The 18,607-nt window shown below is 35.8% G+C and overlaps 1 protein-coding gene across 1 annotated transcript; it reads right to left on the bottom strand.

The window, feature by feature from the left end:
- Nucleotides 1-1,552: 1,552 nt before the first annotated feature.
- On the bottom strand, nt 1,553-14,886 carry LOC116512401 (galanin receptor type 1-like). Its single transcript, XM_032222870.1, is given in 6 exon segments — nt 1,553-1,959; nt 4,038-4,103; nt 14,176-14,201; nt 14,204-14,293; nt 14,296-14,337; nt 14,340-14,886. Coding segments are annotated over 6 exon segments (1,089 nt in total). The 3' UTR covers nt 1,553-1,641.
- Nucleotides 14,887-18,607: the final 3,721 nt, after the last annotated feature.

Consider the following 18,607-nt stretch of genomic DNA (forward strand, 5'->3'; position numbering starts at 1 on the left):
ATTGGTTCTAACTTCAAGCAGTCAGTGAATGAGGCCTTCATTATGTGCAGATTACCTGTGTTTTTAGTTTTGCATCTTTTCTTTCTAACACTGCCTGTTATCATCTCATCCTTGTTACAGTTGGGCTTCTGGCATCTGACCTATATTATTATTATTGTTGTTGTTGTTGTACAATTGTATCACAGCGGCCAGTTGTTTCGCCGGATTTGGCATTGGTTACTAGTCGGACCCCACCCAGGGGCCTAGGATGTCGTAACGTATTATTATTATTATTATTATTATTATTATTATTATTATTATTATTGTTGTTGTTGTTGTTGTTGTTATTATTATTCTACAATATTTGGAACATTTTGACTGTGTGTTTCAGAATTATCAGAGCCAAGGAACTCAGCAAAATGGAGGCACAGGATTTTGTAACATGCAACAATGAACTACGTACTCCCTCATTCAACATGGTCTTAGAACAGATTTGAAGTTTAAAAATACATATATATTTTTTAAATGCTTGATAGAATCAGTTTTCCATTATAATTGTATTTCTTTCAGTTAGTCACATAATGTACAGGAAGGTATCCCATGCCTTTGTCAAACACTTACAGTAGTAGTAACCGTTAGGTCTGAATGAAAGCAGGTATATATCAGCTTGTTGCCTATTCTAATCTTTCTATAAAAATGCTTATGGAGCACCTTTACCACCTTCTTTGCAATTATAGTAAATAATGAAGTTCACCACCCATAATTTGTATCTCTGGCGTTATGCACTTTATGTAAATATCAAGTACCAGGAAAAAAAATCAACTAGTTGGAAATCCACTCTAATCACAAACCAGGCAGATAAAGTTAGCATGGATCCAAGTTACAGATTTGTTTAAATAAGTAAGCAAACTATATGCTATGCATAAAATTACTGACAGAGGCAGAATATAAATTACAATACTATTAATTTTGAATTACTTTCCTTAAAATCTAAAAATGTGTCTATACAAACTAATGTTATGCAAGAGTTACTCTACAGATAAGTTCTCGACTTACAACCATTCATTTAGTGACCATCTGAAGTTACATCAGTGAAAAAAGTGACATCACCATTTTTTCAGTTATGATGTTGCAGAATCCCCATGATCACACATAACTTTGGTAGATAGAATCATTCCACAATTCATGAAAATAGTAGGATATTCCAGCTCAACTATTCAAATTCTCCTGGTTCAATTTGAACCCAATTTCATTTGGGGTACACACAAGCTGAAATATAATATTGAGAAAATAATGGCTTAAGTGATTTACATTAATAAATTTGTATAAGGAAGAAAGTAGTATTTTAAGCATAACATAAATATACTAGAGCAATATGAATTATATATTAATCTTATTTGATTTCTGTTTTAATTTTAAAAACAACTCTCATTCAAAATTCTTTCAGAAAGAAGGATATTAAAGTATTTTGTCTATGAATCAGATTTTCTTACTCCTTTCAGCAACAAAATTAATTGAACTTCGATTAGTTGGATACCAATGACCAATACAAAACCTGAAATATTTGCTCACTTTGGGAAGTGCATTTTTGTTTAAGTAAAAGCAGCTAGAGCAAGTCCATTCCTATGAAACTACAGTAGAACAGCCAACCACATTCATTCTTCAAACATGTGTAGAATTAGTAAATGGAGGCGTCTCTATATTACTCTTATTATCTTTCACTTCATTCAGAGGCGAATTGTGACCAATCTGACACTCAAACACTTGCTTATAGGCCTTCCTAAAATTCTCAGAAAGGAATGCATATATAATAGGATTCACTGAAGAATTACTGTAAGCCAGGCAATGTGCTGTTATTCTGAAGAAAAATGAAGCTTGAGTTATGGGGAAATCGCCAAATTCAGCCCAGAGGTGGACCACGTGATGTGGCAGCCAGGATATCCCAAAAACCACTACAACCACAAGGACAGTTTGAGCTGTCTAAGAGAGAGAGAAACAATAAATAATGTGAAAAGGCTGTCACATAATTAAGTTATACAAATAATTACTAATACACCATAAAAGCAGTGAAAACAGAAAGGCTATATGTTAAGCAAATCCTCTAGTGGCTTGAGAGCTTTGATAAGAGCAAGGTATTATTTTATGACAGGAATTTATCCCTTCAAATCCACAGATAACAATCCTAAAAACACTTAAGTTGAAGTAAGACCCATTCAATTCTGAATTATATCCTTAGCAGTGCCTTGTAAATTATTCATTGGCATGCTGAAATTTCTGTATTAATCTTGTCAAAACTTTTAAAACTCAAAGCCCCACATAGACTCCTGGATCTTAACTAACCATGAAGAGACTTCAAACCAAGATATGACAGTCACTGGTCCAGAAACCTTTAAGTCAAATGCCTACGCAGATAATCAATAGTCAATTTTCCATAGATTATCTGAATTGATGGTATCATTATAAAATTGAATAAAAACTTAATTTATCTTTATCTAAAAGGCTCTGATTGTTATTAATTTAACTAAGGAGGAGTTTTTTATCTATCAACTTGTTGTATCATCTGCTGATAATATTGAACCATAATTCTTTCTATCCATAAACCCAGATAAAACAAAAGATATATTACTTACATTTAATTTATAGGTATCATTCCTTTGTCCTTTTTAAAAATCCTGAGGTGTATATGTCATAACTGATGACAGTTTAAAAAATGAGAAATGAGCCCTTTGAGAATAGTAATTGCATATAATAGCTGAGAATCTCTTGCAAAATCTTATTATGTTACAGCCATTATAGTCATATCCTGTTATTGATAGGAAACCAGAGAGATTCTGTTATTGTTATTGTTTATTTATTGCAATTTTATACACTTCCCTTAAAAAGCAAAATACGTGAAGAATAATTCTACCAAACATGAAATGCATTTTAAAACCATGTATGTTTACACATCAAAGCCAGACTGTGAATCTTTTTTTACATCACCCCCAAATCTTGTAAGGACGCCAACATCTTAGATATTATGCAAGATTTCAGCCATTTGTATTATTCTAGTTTTAATTTAATTATATGAGATTAAAACTATCTTGTTGGGAGTCTTTTCCCAAAATGAGGTTAAAGCCATATGTTAAAAACAACATATGAAGAAACTATTAGACTTTTCTTATGAAAGTTGGTGTTGATGAGGTATTAGAATGGAGTGATCTCCCCACAACCGACAGGACTTCTGAGAAAAATACTGAAATTACTCAAAGTAAATTACCAAGTTGTTTTTAATTTGATGGACTAGTGTTGGCTAATATAGTGAGACAAAATAGCTAGTATAGTGACAAAGTGGCTAATATCCCTACATTAGCCAATTTGTCACTATATTAGCCATTTTGTCTCCCTATATTAGCCAACACTTAATAGTCCATCAAAAATGGAATTTCAAGACAGTATACTTATTTTTTTAAGAATTCTAGTACATCCTCAGAAAGCTGTAAAGCTTAATATATGTTACCTGTTGTCTCATTCCTATTCTAATTTTAACTGGCAACTCCAATTTAAACTATCATTTTCCCACCTTTTTTTTCCTTTGCTTTTTCATAGTACACTGATGGCGAACCTTTTTGGCACCGAGTGTCGCACACATCAAATGTTGTACACACACCCACTCATTGGTGCTCTGGGAAAGCCAAACTTCCAGGTTCTAACGTGCATGTGTGCTTAACAATCAAGGGGCCGGCCCGCATGTGCAGGCCGGTTTTCAGCACTGCCGTGCACGCAAAGGGATGATGCTCTGGAAAAGCCAAACTTCTGGGTTCTGGCATTCATGCGCGCTTAACAATCAGCTGGCCAGCATGCATGAGCACACCAGTTTTGGCACTGCTGCATGCGTAAAGGACAGCTGATCGTTGAGCGTGCATGTTTGCCAGAAACCCACAAGACAAACAGGTGAGCTGCGCGTGCTGGGCAACATGACAAAGGGACCTCAAACACATTCAAACTTCAGGACATACTACTTGGTTTAATAAAGATATTGCTCTACTATAGTTTGTTTTATAAGAAAAGCTTTATACCTTCTTCTTGGATGCTTCTGACTTCTTTGATATGTTCCTCAGCTTCTTATGCAGATGATTGAGGACCTGAAAATATAAGTACCTTTCATATAATTAGTTTATTTGTACTTTTTGGCATTTTATCTTAAATAGGTATTAGTTGATTTTCACAGCAGAAATACCTGGACTGGATTCTATAGCTTGCTAAATATATTACTTAATTGTCCTCAAATGTAGACAAATAATGTTTGAAGGTTTGCAAAAATCTACTGAAAAAAGGGAAGTCCTGTTTTTACAATTTCTCTATAAAACACAAATAATTGAATTAGTAAATAAATCATGTTTTAATTTGATTCATACCACAACATTCACACCACGCAACACCTTAACATGTGATTGTTAGTCACCTGATGTTCACATTGATTAAAACCACCTTTTGCAATTGACTGATGATGATTCTCTGCAGAGCAGCCATTGAACTACTCTAGTTGGCTAGACTGAGGCAAACTGTAAACACTCTGGAAATGCAGCACTCATATTTTTATTTGAGGAAAATGCATAGTACAATGTTTCACAGCAACTTTGTGATGGTTAGTAACACAAACCAGACTCATCTGCCACTTTTAATAATTTTAAAACTGAAAAAGATTTGTATTTATACAAACAGTTTAAGCTTAGCCGAACCTTTTCATTTTAGTTTTTAAACATTTTAGTTCAGTGTAAAAGTTAAGCATTATATGTCCATTCAGATCCCTTACCTTTCCTATAAAATAAAATTAGAGCAATATATTTCCTTCTTTTTCTTAATCTTCAGCCGCAAATCTACATCTCACACCTATAAGTTTAACGTATCAGAAATATGTTGTCTATAGTGACATAGAAGTAAGGAAAAGGTTGTTTATTGTTTTATTGGTGGGGAAAGAAAGGTGAATATACTATGCAAAAATAATCTACATTATTTTTATTTACTTGAAATAGAAGCAAATCCTTGTATTAAGAGCAGATGCAGTTTTCTTGCTCGCATGATTACTGCTAGAAATAAATACTGTTATAATTATGATCATCTATTGCCTGTTATAGATTATTATACCTGGGTACAAGAGGATAGATCTAATTTGAAGAATATGTGCACTGAATCCTATAGAATTTATATTCAAGTAGACTTATGTAAGACTGTGCTGTTAGAGAATCATTAAAAAATGATATTTTTTTCAGTTGAAAAAGAGGATTTTATCCTGCATACACAAAAGAATGGATAATACAGAAAATTAAGAAATCATACACAGGTGTAATTCTCAAATATTTAGTAGAATCATCACATTAATTGTCCATATTTTCCATACATTACCATAACCATTCATTTTTAATGTACAGATTTTCATGTTGTAGAAAAAATCCTTCTTATAGATCTTTTTTCTATAAATGTATGATAGATGCCTGTATATGTATACTACTTATTTTGACTTTTATCCTTTCCTGAGAGCAAAGTTAACAGATTCCTTTCTTGAACTTATGTTTTTTTAAAAAATTATGTAGATTTAACTTAGATATGTCTCATTGTAGGACATCACAAACCAATATAACAAAATATTTCAATATTCACCTCCTTTCTACTCTTTGAGTGTAGGAAAACTTGAGGATTATTTCCTTATGTCATTTTCATATGCAGTAGTGGATCAAAACGGATTTCATTAAAAGACAGTCTTCTCTTAGAAGGAACTTATCTTTAATAGAGAAAATTATTCCACTTATAAAAATGCTGTTTGACATTCAATGCAATGTAGTAAAACTTTATTACTGGAGTGTTAAGTATGAAAAATATATAGAGAAGGCAAAAGAACTGTTGGAATTTTTGTCAGGAAGCAAAAATATTTTTTCTTGGCACTAAGATAAAAAAGAATATAGTGCTTCAAGCCATTAATAATATTTTAAAATTAGTTATTTTAAATTACTGATTTTAAAATCTGTAAATTCAGCAAGGTTTTTTTAATAAAAGGATCATTATTCAGAATTATTCTTGTTACGATTTATACACTACACAATTACATACCGAATCATTACTTCCATAGGCTAATTATACTGGGCATAATAGTTTCTTTTCATGGATTGAGTATATTGAAATAGCAGCCTACTCTTAACAGTTTCCAGCACAAAATGTGGTACAATATCATAACATTTCCAAGGAAAACAGCCTAAATTTCCCTATATATAGCAAACTATATCTTTTTCTTATACAAAACTCTTTGGATCCAGTTCTCATTTTGATTATTGAGTTAATCCTCCTCTAACATTTCAGCATTCAGACTAAAAACTGCTTTTAAAAACTATTTTTTTCTGGAACTTTTAAATTGTTTGTTGAGGTTATGAATCAATGTATGAATAGGGGATAATTGTATAATGCTGTTTTCAGAATCAAGAATAAATAGAAATACACATAAAATCTTTTCATCTCTGGAAAAATGTAAGATAATAAATTGTATATAAATTGCCTAATTAATGTTTAAATACTACAGTAAATGTATCATAATCATATCTGATTAGTATTATCTACATTGTCTAAAAAGAAAGCATTGTCTTACAAGTGATGTTGCCAATGTTTTTAGATAGCTGCTTATGAATTTGTTCAGCTTGTAATTAAAAACAGTAGGGTATGATTTAAACATACCTAGAAAGTTAATCATTCTGGAATCAATAGGATTAATTAAATGGAGCTGTCCATCCATCTGTCTATCCATCCTATTCATTTATTCATTCTTCTTTCCTTCATTCATTCAATAGCAGAAAGGAAAATAATCATTGAAAACTATCCTCAGGAGAAACAAAAGTCTGACTTTTGTAACTCATCTGTCCTTCACTGCTATATAAAAATAGATTTTTTTAAAAAAAAAATACTGTTAACAGGCACCAAAAGTAATTTATCACTGCTTGCCCAATAAGATAAGAAAAAAAGATTGTTTCAGAGAATGAAGAAAATTGGTGATTGAAGCAAATTCAGCTATTATCCAGTTGAATAAAAGTCACCTCAGTGTAAAAAGGATTTCAGATTTAGGGCTGATTCCTAAATTGCCAGTTTCACCATCCACCTTTATGTATTAACACTAGAAACAGATCTCTTTGCAAAGTTACTAAAATGTTACAATATTGAAATGCCTTACAACACTAGGACAGAAATGCTTACGTAAAAATGTCCTGGTAATTCCAGCTGAATTTGGGGAAAGGATGGTAAAGCAAATTAAAAGAAAATGGGAAAAGGACGCTACTTCTGTTTTATCCATTTCCCAGTGATGTTGCTAGTTAAGGCCAAGAGGTTATAAACCTCTCTTTGAAAGGAGATAATATCACTTGATTTGAAAGAGGCATTAATGTGCCTTCCTTGAAGACAAGCCTGGAACCAGAAAGAAGCGAGCCAGTTTGGTGTAGTGGTTAAGGTACTGGCTTAGAAACTAGGTGACTATGAGTTCTAGTCCCATCTTATGCCCCAAAAGCCAACTGGGCAGTCACTATCTCTCAATTCAACCTATCTCACAGAGTTGCTGTTATTGTTGTTGAGGGAAAGAGGAAACCAAAGGAGGATGGTATATGTTCACTGCATTGATTTACTTATAAAGTAATGAACACAGGCTAACCATCTAGTAGATAAAATAAATTATAAGCTAGTTTGCTAAAACTATTTAGGCCAAAACAGTGGAATGCATGGTTCTCACCAACTCAAGTCATCTCTTGAACTCCTGAGAGAAAGACACAACATAAATGTAGCAAAAATAAAATTGGCTACTTGTTCATTTCAAAATTTGTATAAATCTGTTGGAAAATGCTGCACCTGATTAAACAGGGTGTCTTCTGATGAATTGTAATTAGATAACAATGCAGGGACCTGCTCTTAACTGTCCTGGTCCATAGCATTTACAGACATGCAGATAAAGTCTTGTATCTTTATTTAAAAGGTTTTCAAATAGAACTCTAATGCAAAAAGAATTGAACAAACATAGTCCCTTACACCTCAAATGCCAAGCCCATAAAAACTCAACCAATTTAAATTAAAAACAAGAGGGTCAACAAACATGGTTTTAAGGTCTAGGATCACTATCTGAAAAGGCAGGTTAAGGAGCTAATGAACATATTGGTGAGATAACAATTTATCCGCCCCCAACAGTTTATCCTTATATAAGAGTGGCAAGACCCTAATTTCTTCCTTCAGAAGGGCAGAATTCTCTGTGGCCAATAAGCTTCCTGGATGCCTTTGTTCACCCATGCTCTCTTCATGGAGGGCCCTTGATATGAGGGGCGGAGGGCACTCTAGCTCCACTCCTTTGATCCTGGAGACCAGCAAAAGATGTTTTCCCGGCCTGAGACTCTTCCAACTTAATCCCTTACAGACCTACTACAACTCCTCTTCATCTTCTGAGTGTGAGCTGGCCCTGATATTAACATCCACACACTTCAGAGAGAAAACATGATCAAGCTGAAAATGAAAAAATGCATCAAAAATTAAATACGATAAAATCGCCTTCTCATCTATTCCTCACTGAAATTGGGATGCTTCTGTACTGAAAAATGTATTTAAAGTAAGCACGTATAAATTGTGCTTAGAAAAACCTTTCCATCTGGGAAAAACCCTTTGAGGGCTTTTATGCATTAATAGATCAGATAGATCTTGTTGATACATCATCCACACTGTGGCCTTACAATTTCCCTCCCAGAGTCCTGGGACCTGAGAGGACCAATATATTATATTTATTAGTGTGATTGAAAGGAATTTAAAATTATGAGCTGGTCTCAGATCGATCACATCTCATTTTGAGTCAGTGGATTCTGTGTAGGATAAGAGATTGATAATTCCACAAAAATATAACTACTGGTAAGTATTAGTAGAAAGTGATGTTTACTTCCTTCAAGTTTGAATAAGGTGCACAGGGCCTAATTAGTCACATATAGTAAGCCTACCATAATTCTTTCCAGTCATACCACTTCCGATAGAAGAGTATATATACCTCAATGTTGAACTTTTGAGGGGACCTTGAAGGTCTTCTAGTTCAGCCCTCTGCTGAAGCAGGAGATCCTATACAATTTCAGGCAAGTGACTATGCAGTCTCTTCTTAAAAACCTCCAGTGATGAATCACCCACAACAAGCTGTTCCACTGGTTAATTGTCCTCACTGTTAGGAAGTTTTTCCTTAATTTCTCTATTGTTTCTTATCCTGTCCTATTGCGCTTTAGAAAATAAATTGACCCATTCCTCTTTATGGCAGTGTCTCAAATATTGGAATACTGCTATTTGCTTGCATACGTTTCATTACCCAGCTAGGTAGCATCATCAATGCTAGCGGGGACTTGCTCTCAGTTTACAGACAATAGCCTGTTCTGCCAGTGTTGGCAGTGGTAATTAGAGATTAGAGTATTGGTTTCTGATAATTTGTCTGGTATTAATCCTTGCTTATCTGGGTATTGGATGCTGGAGTGTTCTAGTATTTTTGTTGCATCCTTAGCTTTTTTATTTTATCTTTTGAATGGTATATTCAAAAACAGCTGTATTACTATTATCCTTCTAATCTTTCCTATTACCTACTCCTACTAGTATGGCTATCGTTTTGTTGGTTGTATCTTATGAATTATGATTGTAACATATGATTTATCACTTTGTTGCTTGTATGTACACTGCGAACTTATGCAAATTCCTCATGTGTCCAATCACACCTGACCATATTCTATTCTATTCTATTCCATTTGATTCCATTCCATTTTTTTAAATATTGTTTATCTCTATTTCAGGCCAGTAAATCACATTTACTATGATTATAACTAATTACAGTACTGTGGAATTCATTTCAATGCCTCCATAAGGTATATATGAAAATACTTTACCCAATACTTTATCTATTTACCCAAGATAAGCATTTATTATAATCCCAGTTTAAAAGTAGTGGTTAAGTCAGGTTTTGGGAAGGCAGTAAATTACCCATTCCTCTCATAATGTAATTTCTTTAGGTCAACTTAATTCTGCAGAAATTGGATTTAAAACTTCTGTAGAATGGACAAATTAGTTGTTTTAGCTTTGGGCTACACATTTAGCTAATGTACATCTTTATTTTACTTGATTTAGACGCAAATGTTACTCTACCACCATGGTAGAGAAATATTCTGGAGGAATTATTTCTACTTCTTAAACCATTCTTTCTGGGAACTGAAAAAATTAATACTAGCTATTCATTTTATAACAAGTTTATCCAAACAAGTAGAAAATCAATACACAACATGAAATCAGTTTCCTCTGACTTCAAAATGAGCTTAATGCAATTAAAAGTTCTTTCATATATACTGGATCCTTCAGAGCTTATTTAATAGGTTGGTGGTAATCACCCTGCTGTTAGAAATGTTATTCTGAAATTGGAACAGTGATCTATGTGATTTGTTCATTTCCTACTCTTGTTGCATTGAGGGCTGAGATTAGTTGGATTATTGGTTTCTGATTCTAGATCAACTGCTTTGCATTAAAATTGCATACCTTCTTCGCTATAAACATAGTATATACAATTTATCAACATAATCTACAATTGCAAACTTTCAGGATGTGGATTGGATAAAACAATTATTATAGACATCTGAAAATATAGCTTTGTACCTGATTGGCAGTATAGGTCAGTGTTTTTCAACCACTGTGCCGCGGCACACTAGTGTGCCGTGACATAGTGTAAGGTGTGCCGTGGGAAAATTACTTTATATAGTCAATATAGGCACAGAGTTAAATTTTTTTAACATTTTCTAATGGTGGTGTGCCTCGTGATTTTTTTCATGAAAAAAGTGTGCCTTTGCACAAAAAAGGTTGAAAAACACTGGTATAGGTGTTGATATGTATTGATTGTTAAGATTTGATATTTTTTTTTTACAAAGTGAGAAATGAATGACTTTCAAACAATGTGATTGCTGTCTGAAATTCTGTTTGTTACAATTTCCAGGTCATCTCCTTCTTTCTTTCTTTCTTTTTCCCCCTCATTACCTAAGATTCATTTTATGGTGTGTTAATTGTTTAATGTTGCATTTCTATTCTTATTAGTTTCCATGATAAATTTACTATGCAAACTAATAAAATTTAATATACAGTTATGTCCCATATCCTGCCTGTTCACCTTTTAATACCTTAACTGGCAGCTCAAGTGCACTAATGAAGACATCAGTTCCAACAGAAGAGGGTGACATTCAGTTGTCTCTTCTAAGGATGCTGCCTGTGATGGATTGGAAGAAAATACTTAGATGTGGCAACCAATCAAAATCACAGGACATCATCTTTAGAAGTAATGATGGAATTAAGGGAAAGTGGAGAAATTCTGCTACTTCAGTTCCATTTCCCGCCAGTATCCACTTTATGCTTTTCCTAATGGTAAAAGTTAAAAAAATCCCATATTTAACTCTGAAAAGATAAGATCTAAATATATGAAGTAATTTCTTATATCATGGGTTGAATGGAATAGAACAAATAATTACTAAGTATATAGTTCCTTTCGCTTCTGTGGAAATAGCAAAAATAAAAATTATTTAAACGTATTTATGTCTGGTTCTTTTCCTAGATATTTAAAAACAATGTTATTTTAATGAACTTTAAAAAAAATTAGTAACAATTCCAGATGTTAAGAGGGGAAAACAAGTCAGCACGGATGTTATTCCCACCCACCTTCCATCCCTTCAATTACTTCTCAAACAGCTACATCAAGTCATGGACACTGAAGAAAAACTTTTGTAGCCAAACAATCTGTGCATAATTGTACAATTGCATAATTGGAACAATAGAATTCGAGGATATCTTGTGCCAGCAAGTAAAAAGGGAATAGGCAGAACAAGCAGTATTGCTGGAGCATTCCATTCCATAATATTGCAAGTAGTATTAAAAATATCTAAAAATAGATAGCTGTTGGGTTGATTTTTCACAAGACTTCTCATTTGCTGAGAAGAAAGTTAGGGCTTGATCTTAATACAAGATCTTAGAGGGGAATATCTAACATTCAAATCACTTTCTCCTATTATGAATGATATCCCTAGCATTGAAACATATAGTAAATTGGAAATGATGGCCAAAGACTGTTAAGAAGCTGTACTGGTTACAAACGGAGTCAGCAAGTATAGCTTTGTGCTTTGCTAATCAGATAATCCTCTTTTAATTCTAGCATGTAAAGGTATCCAATACTAAAGAATATTGTAGCTCTGGGTTGGAACCATTGAGTTCTTGCTTTTCTCAAAGCTTGATTATTTTCCAGCCAAGCTTAGAGAATACCAAGAACACAATACAAAAAGCATGGAATTTCCACTCAGATGTTACATACTGGATACCAACAGTTTCACCGCACTGATCATTACTTAAATACAGATATGTCTTCAGAGGCAGGTTACAGAACAGGATATTGTTCCATTCAAGCATTCTCCATGCATGTATCTTGAAGAGGATCTAGGCAACATCCCAGCATGATACCATTAGCCATACTTTCTACTATCCACACACAAGGCAGGCAGCTATACAAGGAAAGCTTTGCAGTCTTCTATGCTAAATGCTAACAGCATAGATCTCCTGCTATATAAGACTGTAGATAAGTCAGCAGAAGAATCCCATTGCTTAATTCTCCATTAAAAAATGTGCACGGGCATATTTCCTTCTCTCTCCTCCACAAAAATGATAGTTCTGCTATTTCTGGCGTTTAAAATGGAATATTTCTCCTTAACTTTCCAACTATCTATTATGTTTAATGTAGATGGTAAATCAGAACAGGTGCATGGTATTTAACTTTTTTGTTTCATTGGGAAACTTGGGCTTGCAGAGATTCCAAGTGAAACTTCTTACAATTATTCTTAAATTCATAGATTTTTTTCATTGCGCGGTTGAAAGAAACTGTGTTCAGAGATAGGTTGTCTTCTCTGCATCCTTCAGTGTTAGTCTATGTGCTGCCGAAGCAGAGCACTTCATAGATAAATGATCAATATTACAAGCTGTGATGGTTTCAAATAGGTGATAATTTATTTACATGCCAGCAACAAGTACTAACTTTAGATAAAGCACTGTGTGGATTGTTCCATATTCAAAGGAACCAGATTCAAAATTCAGAGAAAGTGAATCAGAATGATTCAGTCCCTTTAGTTCTCGGGATTTCTGTTGATTCTCTTTTTTTCAGCCAGATATACAAATGAGTTCATCAGCGGATTGTCTCCTATCAATAACAGATTTTCATGATGCAGCATGGGGATCAGACAGATCTTCTGGCTTTCTTGGTGTCACAATTCATTCTTTACCAAACATTACAGAAAATTTCCCTTCATTGCAATAGTTTATTCAAACCTCAGCCAATATTTCATTCATTTAGCCACTGATGGCAATTCTGGGATGTATTTCAAGAACCCTTAATTTTGTCAGCTCTTAATAGGTGATTCTAAAAAACAGAGGAACTTAAAGGAGGCAATCAAACAGAAAAAGCAAATAACCCTGATTAACCAAATACAGGCAGAGGAGATCAATGCAAAACTTGCTCTGGGCTCTGCTTCTTCCTTGATGAGCAGCTATGATGAAGCTGATTAACCTCCCTGATAAACAGATTAACATTTAATTATTAAGTATATTGATTTATTTTTCAAACCTAATTCTAACAAATCCATTAGTTTTAAACTTTTAAGAGAGAACCTGACATAATTTCATTTATCATTTGAGGGGTCAGTTCTACAAAACTTGAAATCTCCTGCTCCAAAATATCCTCCAAAATGCATCATCTATAACTTCCTTAAGCATCTATACAGCTGAAGTGTTATGTGCTCAACAGAATGTCCCAAATGTAACTTTAACCCTAGTCATGTTGTTCACTATATAATAATAATCCTGCATAAGATTATGTGCTGGAATTGAACAGCCCTAAACTGTTCAAACATTGAACAGCACCTGGAATAATCCTCTCTCAACTATTCACTCAAGTGTTTGCTACTTGCTTTAGCGTTATACTTACAAGACATGAAAGAATAGCAAGAAGCACTGTTAAAGATAAGATATAGTTGCGTGTTTCCATATTATCACTGTGTATAGACACTGGATAAAATACTGTGAATTTTTGCTGCACCAAGTTTCCATGATCCTGGGAAAGGCTGTCCCATGCATTTGTTGGGTAGCACCTCCATCCTTATCAACCTCACTTACCTTAGCATAGCAAAAGGAGATGAGCACAGCGGTAGCAAATAGCCAAAGATGAAGGTACACAAGACATATACTTTCTTGTGCTGGAGATTGGGCCAGACTTCCCAACAAAAGGTCTGATTGAGGATTTTTCATGGACAATGTGCTGGTTGTGAGCCACAGGGAAGCCATGGCGATAGAGAGAAGCCAGATGAGCCCAACCCCCAACAGTGCGTTACGGGACACCCGCACGGATGAGGAGCGCCGGGAATGCACAATGGCCACATAGCGGTCCACAGACATAGCCGAGAGGGTAAATATGCTGACCAACATGGAGACAGTGAAGAAGTAGTGGATGAACTTGCAGATGAAGGTACCCAGGGACCAGTTGGGCAACATGTACACGGTAGACTGGAAAGGAATGCAGAAGAGTAAGTAAGCCAAGTCAGCGATGCTCAAGTTGAGCACAAAAATGTTGGTGGTGCTGCGGGGTTTGCCCGGCTTGCTTCTGGCCAGCACCGTGATGACCAGAGAATTGCCCATCACACCCAGGGTGAAAATGAGGCCGAAAGCGACCAAGGTGATGAAATTATCGACGCCGATTTCGGAGAGAAAAATGAGTTGGTCCGTCTCCGAGGACTGAGAGAGGGGGGACCTGGAGGCATTGAAGTCCAGCCAGGGCGAGCCCCAGGTCTGATTCCGGTCGCTGGGAACGGTAGTGGCTGCCGCGGCCATGCTCTGCTGCGCCGTCTTGGGGCGGGGGTGTGTGGAAGCAAACTCGACAGGTGGGTCCCGCGTGGCTCCCACCGAAATCCTCTCGGAAGGTCCCCTGGCGAAACTCTCCGCTCTCCCTCGCTAACTCCGCGTGGAGACTCCAGAGGCTGAGCCTCCTTTCCTCTTCTCGCCCCCGCCTACTAAGTAGCAGCTCCGAGGAGGGAAGGGGAGACACGAGCCGGCGCTGCTTCTGGCTTTCCAAAGAAAGCTCCGCGCGCGCCCAAGGCTGTTGCTTCCCCACAACTACGCTGCCCTTCGTTTTGCTCCCCTAGCTAGCAATGGGAGAAACTTCCCACAGCCGAGCCGGGCTGAGCGTGGAAAGACTTCTCTTTCTGCCTTTTTGTTCTCCCTTGAGAATGCGTGCCAGTCCTTGGACACAGCCCGGGTCAGGCTCCTGAGGTTCCCAAAGCCGAGCCGCTTTGGGTGCCTTCCTTTCCGCGCGTTCCTGGCTCCAGTGAGCTGAACGCGAGGCTTAGCCGGGGCACTGAGTCAGCGACTGTCCAGCCGCAGCCGGTGTGTATTGGCTGGCGCCCTCGCTGCTTCCCTCACTCCTCGTTTCTCCCAATATCACGCTCCTCCCTCAGCTTGCTGACGTAGGGTGAACTCTGGCAGCCAAATCAGGGCCAGGTCGGCTTCCCACGTTTCCTACACCCACGTTCAGTGAGTAAAACCTGGGTCTCTACTATCTCCCTCCGCCCCCCCACCCTCCTCCCCAAGAAATCAATCCCCTTCCCCTGCCTGGAATCAGCACCATTCTAGAATCCTGTGGGATTGATGGGAAAGGGTCTGTCTTGCCCCTTTTATGCTGTTCCTTTCCTTTTTTCTACTTCATTTTGACAAGAGGCCACCTCAACTTAGCCAGGCATATAGTAAATTACACTCAGGACAATGTAACTCCGTCTGGATATTTGTTATTATATTTCTAATAGGCGTTTCTTCTCAAGGAGCCCAGAGCTGCATGTATGCTTTCCCTCCCATCATATGCTGGGCCATCCATTAAGGTAGGTTGGGTAGAGACAGAGACAGAATAATAAAGCAAGCTAAGAAGCATGAAAGCATTTTGCTTTTAAATCAGATTTGTAACTCTCTTTTCACCAACAAGCAAAGAAAACAGCCCCAGTTCAAAAAAAAAATGCATCCAAAAGTCAGTTGTTAGCTCAAAACTAAGGGTGTTATTTTGGCTGAAAAGTTGAAATCATATCGTTTTAGCATACGGAAACAAAACACGTAAAGTTTTGCCACATAATAGTGTCATCTCTTTCATTTCTGCTTGGTTGCAATGTCAAAACAACAAAACCAAATAAAACAAAATTCTCTCCACAATGAATCTCATAGCCAAATAGGCGGAAAAAAGTTTTGGGTTCTGATACCTTGTTATCACTATTCTATTAATGTGATTTTATCGGATCACTGCATTTTCGTATATTGCATTTTCCTTTCAGACCATGCTCTGTATTGTAGCCTATCTCAACTTGTGAATCTAAGACTCCTTTTATTAAAAGTAATTGCATTCGTAGAAGAGTCTCTTCAAGCAGCTTCATTCAGTTATTTATAAGATGTGAAGTAAAAATACCTTCATCTTTTGCATTCATGTTTTCCTGCAGAAAACTTTACCCTGTTTATTTTTATCAAGTTATTTAGTTCTTTGTAGTGAGTGTCCTTCTCCCCTCAGAACACAGTGCCCTTGGATTTGTTTTCTCTCTTTAAAATGTCACCAAAGTTCCATTTTCTGTCCTCAATAGCCGGGACAAGACAATCTGTATCCATTAGCATTCTACACATTATAACTGTCATTTTGCAACTGTTTGTTAAGTACTAGAATATTTTAAAAAATCTATGTCTTTGATCTATCAAAAACTAAATCAGTATCAATATCAAAGACTGATGAGTCGGTACAGTTCATTTCACCATTCTTGCTGGCTGCCCAAGAGTATGATTTAATTTATACAATAATATAGAATATACCGTTAAACTCTAGACATGAGTTGAGTCCCAAGATTCTACACAAGAAATAATAAACAAGTAGAAAATATAGACTTTCTTTGAAGCATTTTTATTTGAAATTCTTATTCTCATCATATCTTTCTTACCCAAAATTGGGTATATTCTTCAATTGTAAGTGGCATGTGAATTAAGTAAATGTGTGTGTTTGTGTGTGTGTGTGTGTGTGTGTGTGCGCGCGCGCGCATGTATCTATGTATAAATTTATATATGGAAATTATCACTAAAAATATTCCACTATATGTGGGATTGTATGACTTCTGAAGTATTTCAACATTCTTAGCATATTTTAAAAGATTGTGTCTTTTGGCCTTTGGATAAATAGATCAAAAGTATTTTGCCTTTTTCTTTTCTTTCTTGGATGATATTTAAAAGCCAGATCCTCATCAATAGTACTATGAATTCCCAAGTACTGTAGTTAGGCTGTCTACATTTTCACGGTAAGACCCATTTGTAAGGCAATTTATCAGGAGTATTTTTAAAGTAGCAATTGACCGCATCATCCTTACAAGAAGCAGTGGATGGGGACTAATCAAAGAGATCAACCTAGAAATAAGGAGAAATTTCCTGACAGAACAATTAATTAGTGGGACAGCTTCAGAAGTTGTAGGTGCTCCCCCGAACTGGGGGTTTTTATGAAGAGATTGGACAGCCACTTATCTGAAATGGTATAGGGTCTCCTGCTTGAGTAGAGGGCTGGATTATAAGATCTCCAAGGGCCCTTCCAACTTTGTTATTCTGTTTGGTAATGAAGAAAGGCTTTCTAACTTCATAGTAAATGGCAGAATCATTGGAAGTTGGACAACATACAAATTCAATAATATTTTATAAGGCTTCTTCGGGGAGGGGGGAATCTTTAAAAAGGAAATATAGTCAAACAGAAAAACTCCATTCTTTGGCTAATCTTCCCCAAATGACAGTCCCAACTTACCGATACTGCTTGTTTCTTCCCAAACTCAAATCATCCAATAAATTCTAAAGTTTCTGCTGCTGTCACCTACTTTACACACTGCAGCGTCTCACAAACAAGGCCTATCCAACTAATTAAAAGCCAACCTGTGACTGCACATTAGTAAATTTGCATCTACATATAGTTATCTAAAGTCACCAAGAGCAATTATTTCCAATGCAGAGAAGACCAATATTTGGAAGGATAGTTGGTAAGGAGCACTGGTAACCTCCAAATATTACATATACTGTAAATAAGGCTATTCGGCATTCCCATCTTCCAGTACTGTTCACACCATCTAGAAAAGACTATGAATTGTAATGGATACCGTTCTAATCCAATTAAGTTTGTCAGTCAAGTATCTTTCAGCTCATGCATAGAGCCAGAAATGTGATTGCTTTGAAAAGGCAATAACAACCAGAACAAAAGTATTTGTAAAAGCTGGAAGGTCAATGTGATTTTTTTAAAGTTATCTGAATAGTTAGTTATCTGAACATTTAGTTATCTGAAATATAATTAGATCCTGTTTCTGCTTATGCTATTTCCCTTTTTAAAATAACTGATTGTAGATTTTTTTAAATTATGATTTCTTGTCAGCTCTTTGAAGAATGTTTAACTATGGATAATAATTTAAGAATGCATTTGCTTTCATTATTTTATTTAAACACACATATTTTTAATCTTCATTTGTGGTTTTGTCTATTCTTTGTTAATTTAAGAAAGTTCTGGGCC

Source organism: Thamnophis elegans, chromosome 8, assembly GCF_009769535.1.
Source record: "Thamnophis elegans isolate rThaEle1 chromosome 8, rThaEle1.pri, whole genome shotgun sequence".
NCBI lineage: Eukaryota > Metazoa > Chordata > Lepidosauria > Squamata > Colubridae > Thamnophis > Thamnophis elegans.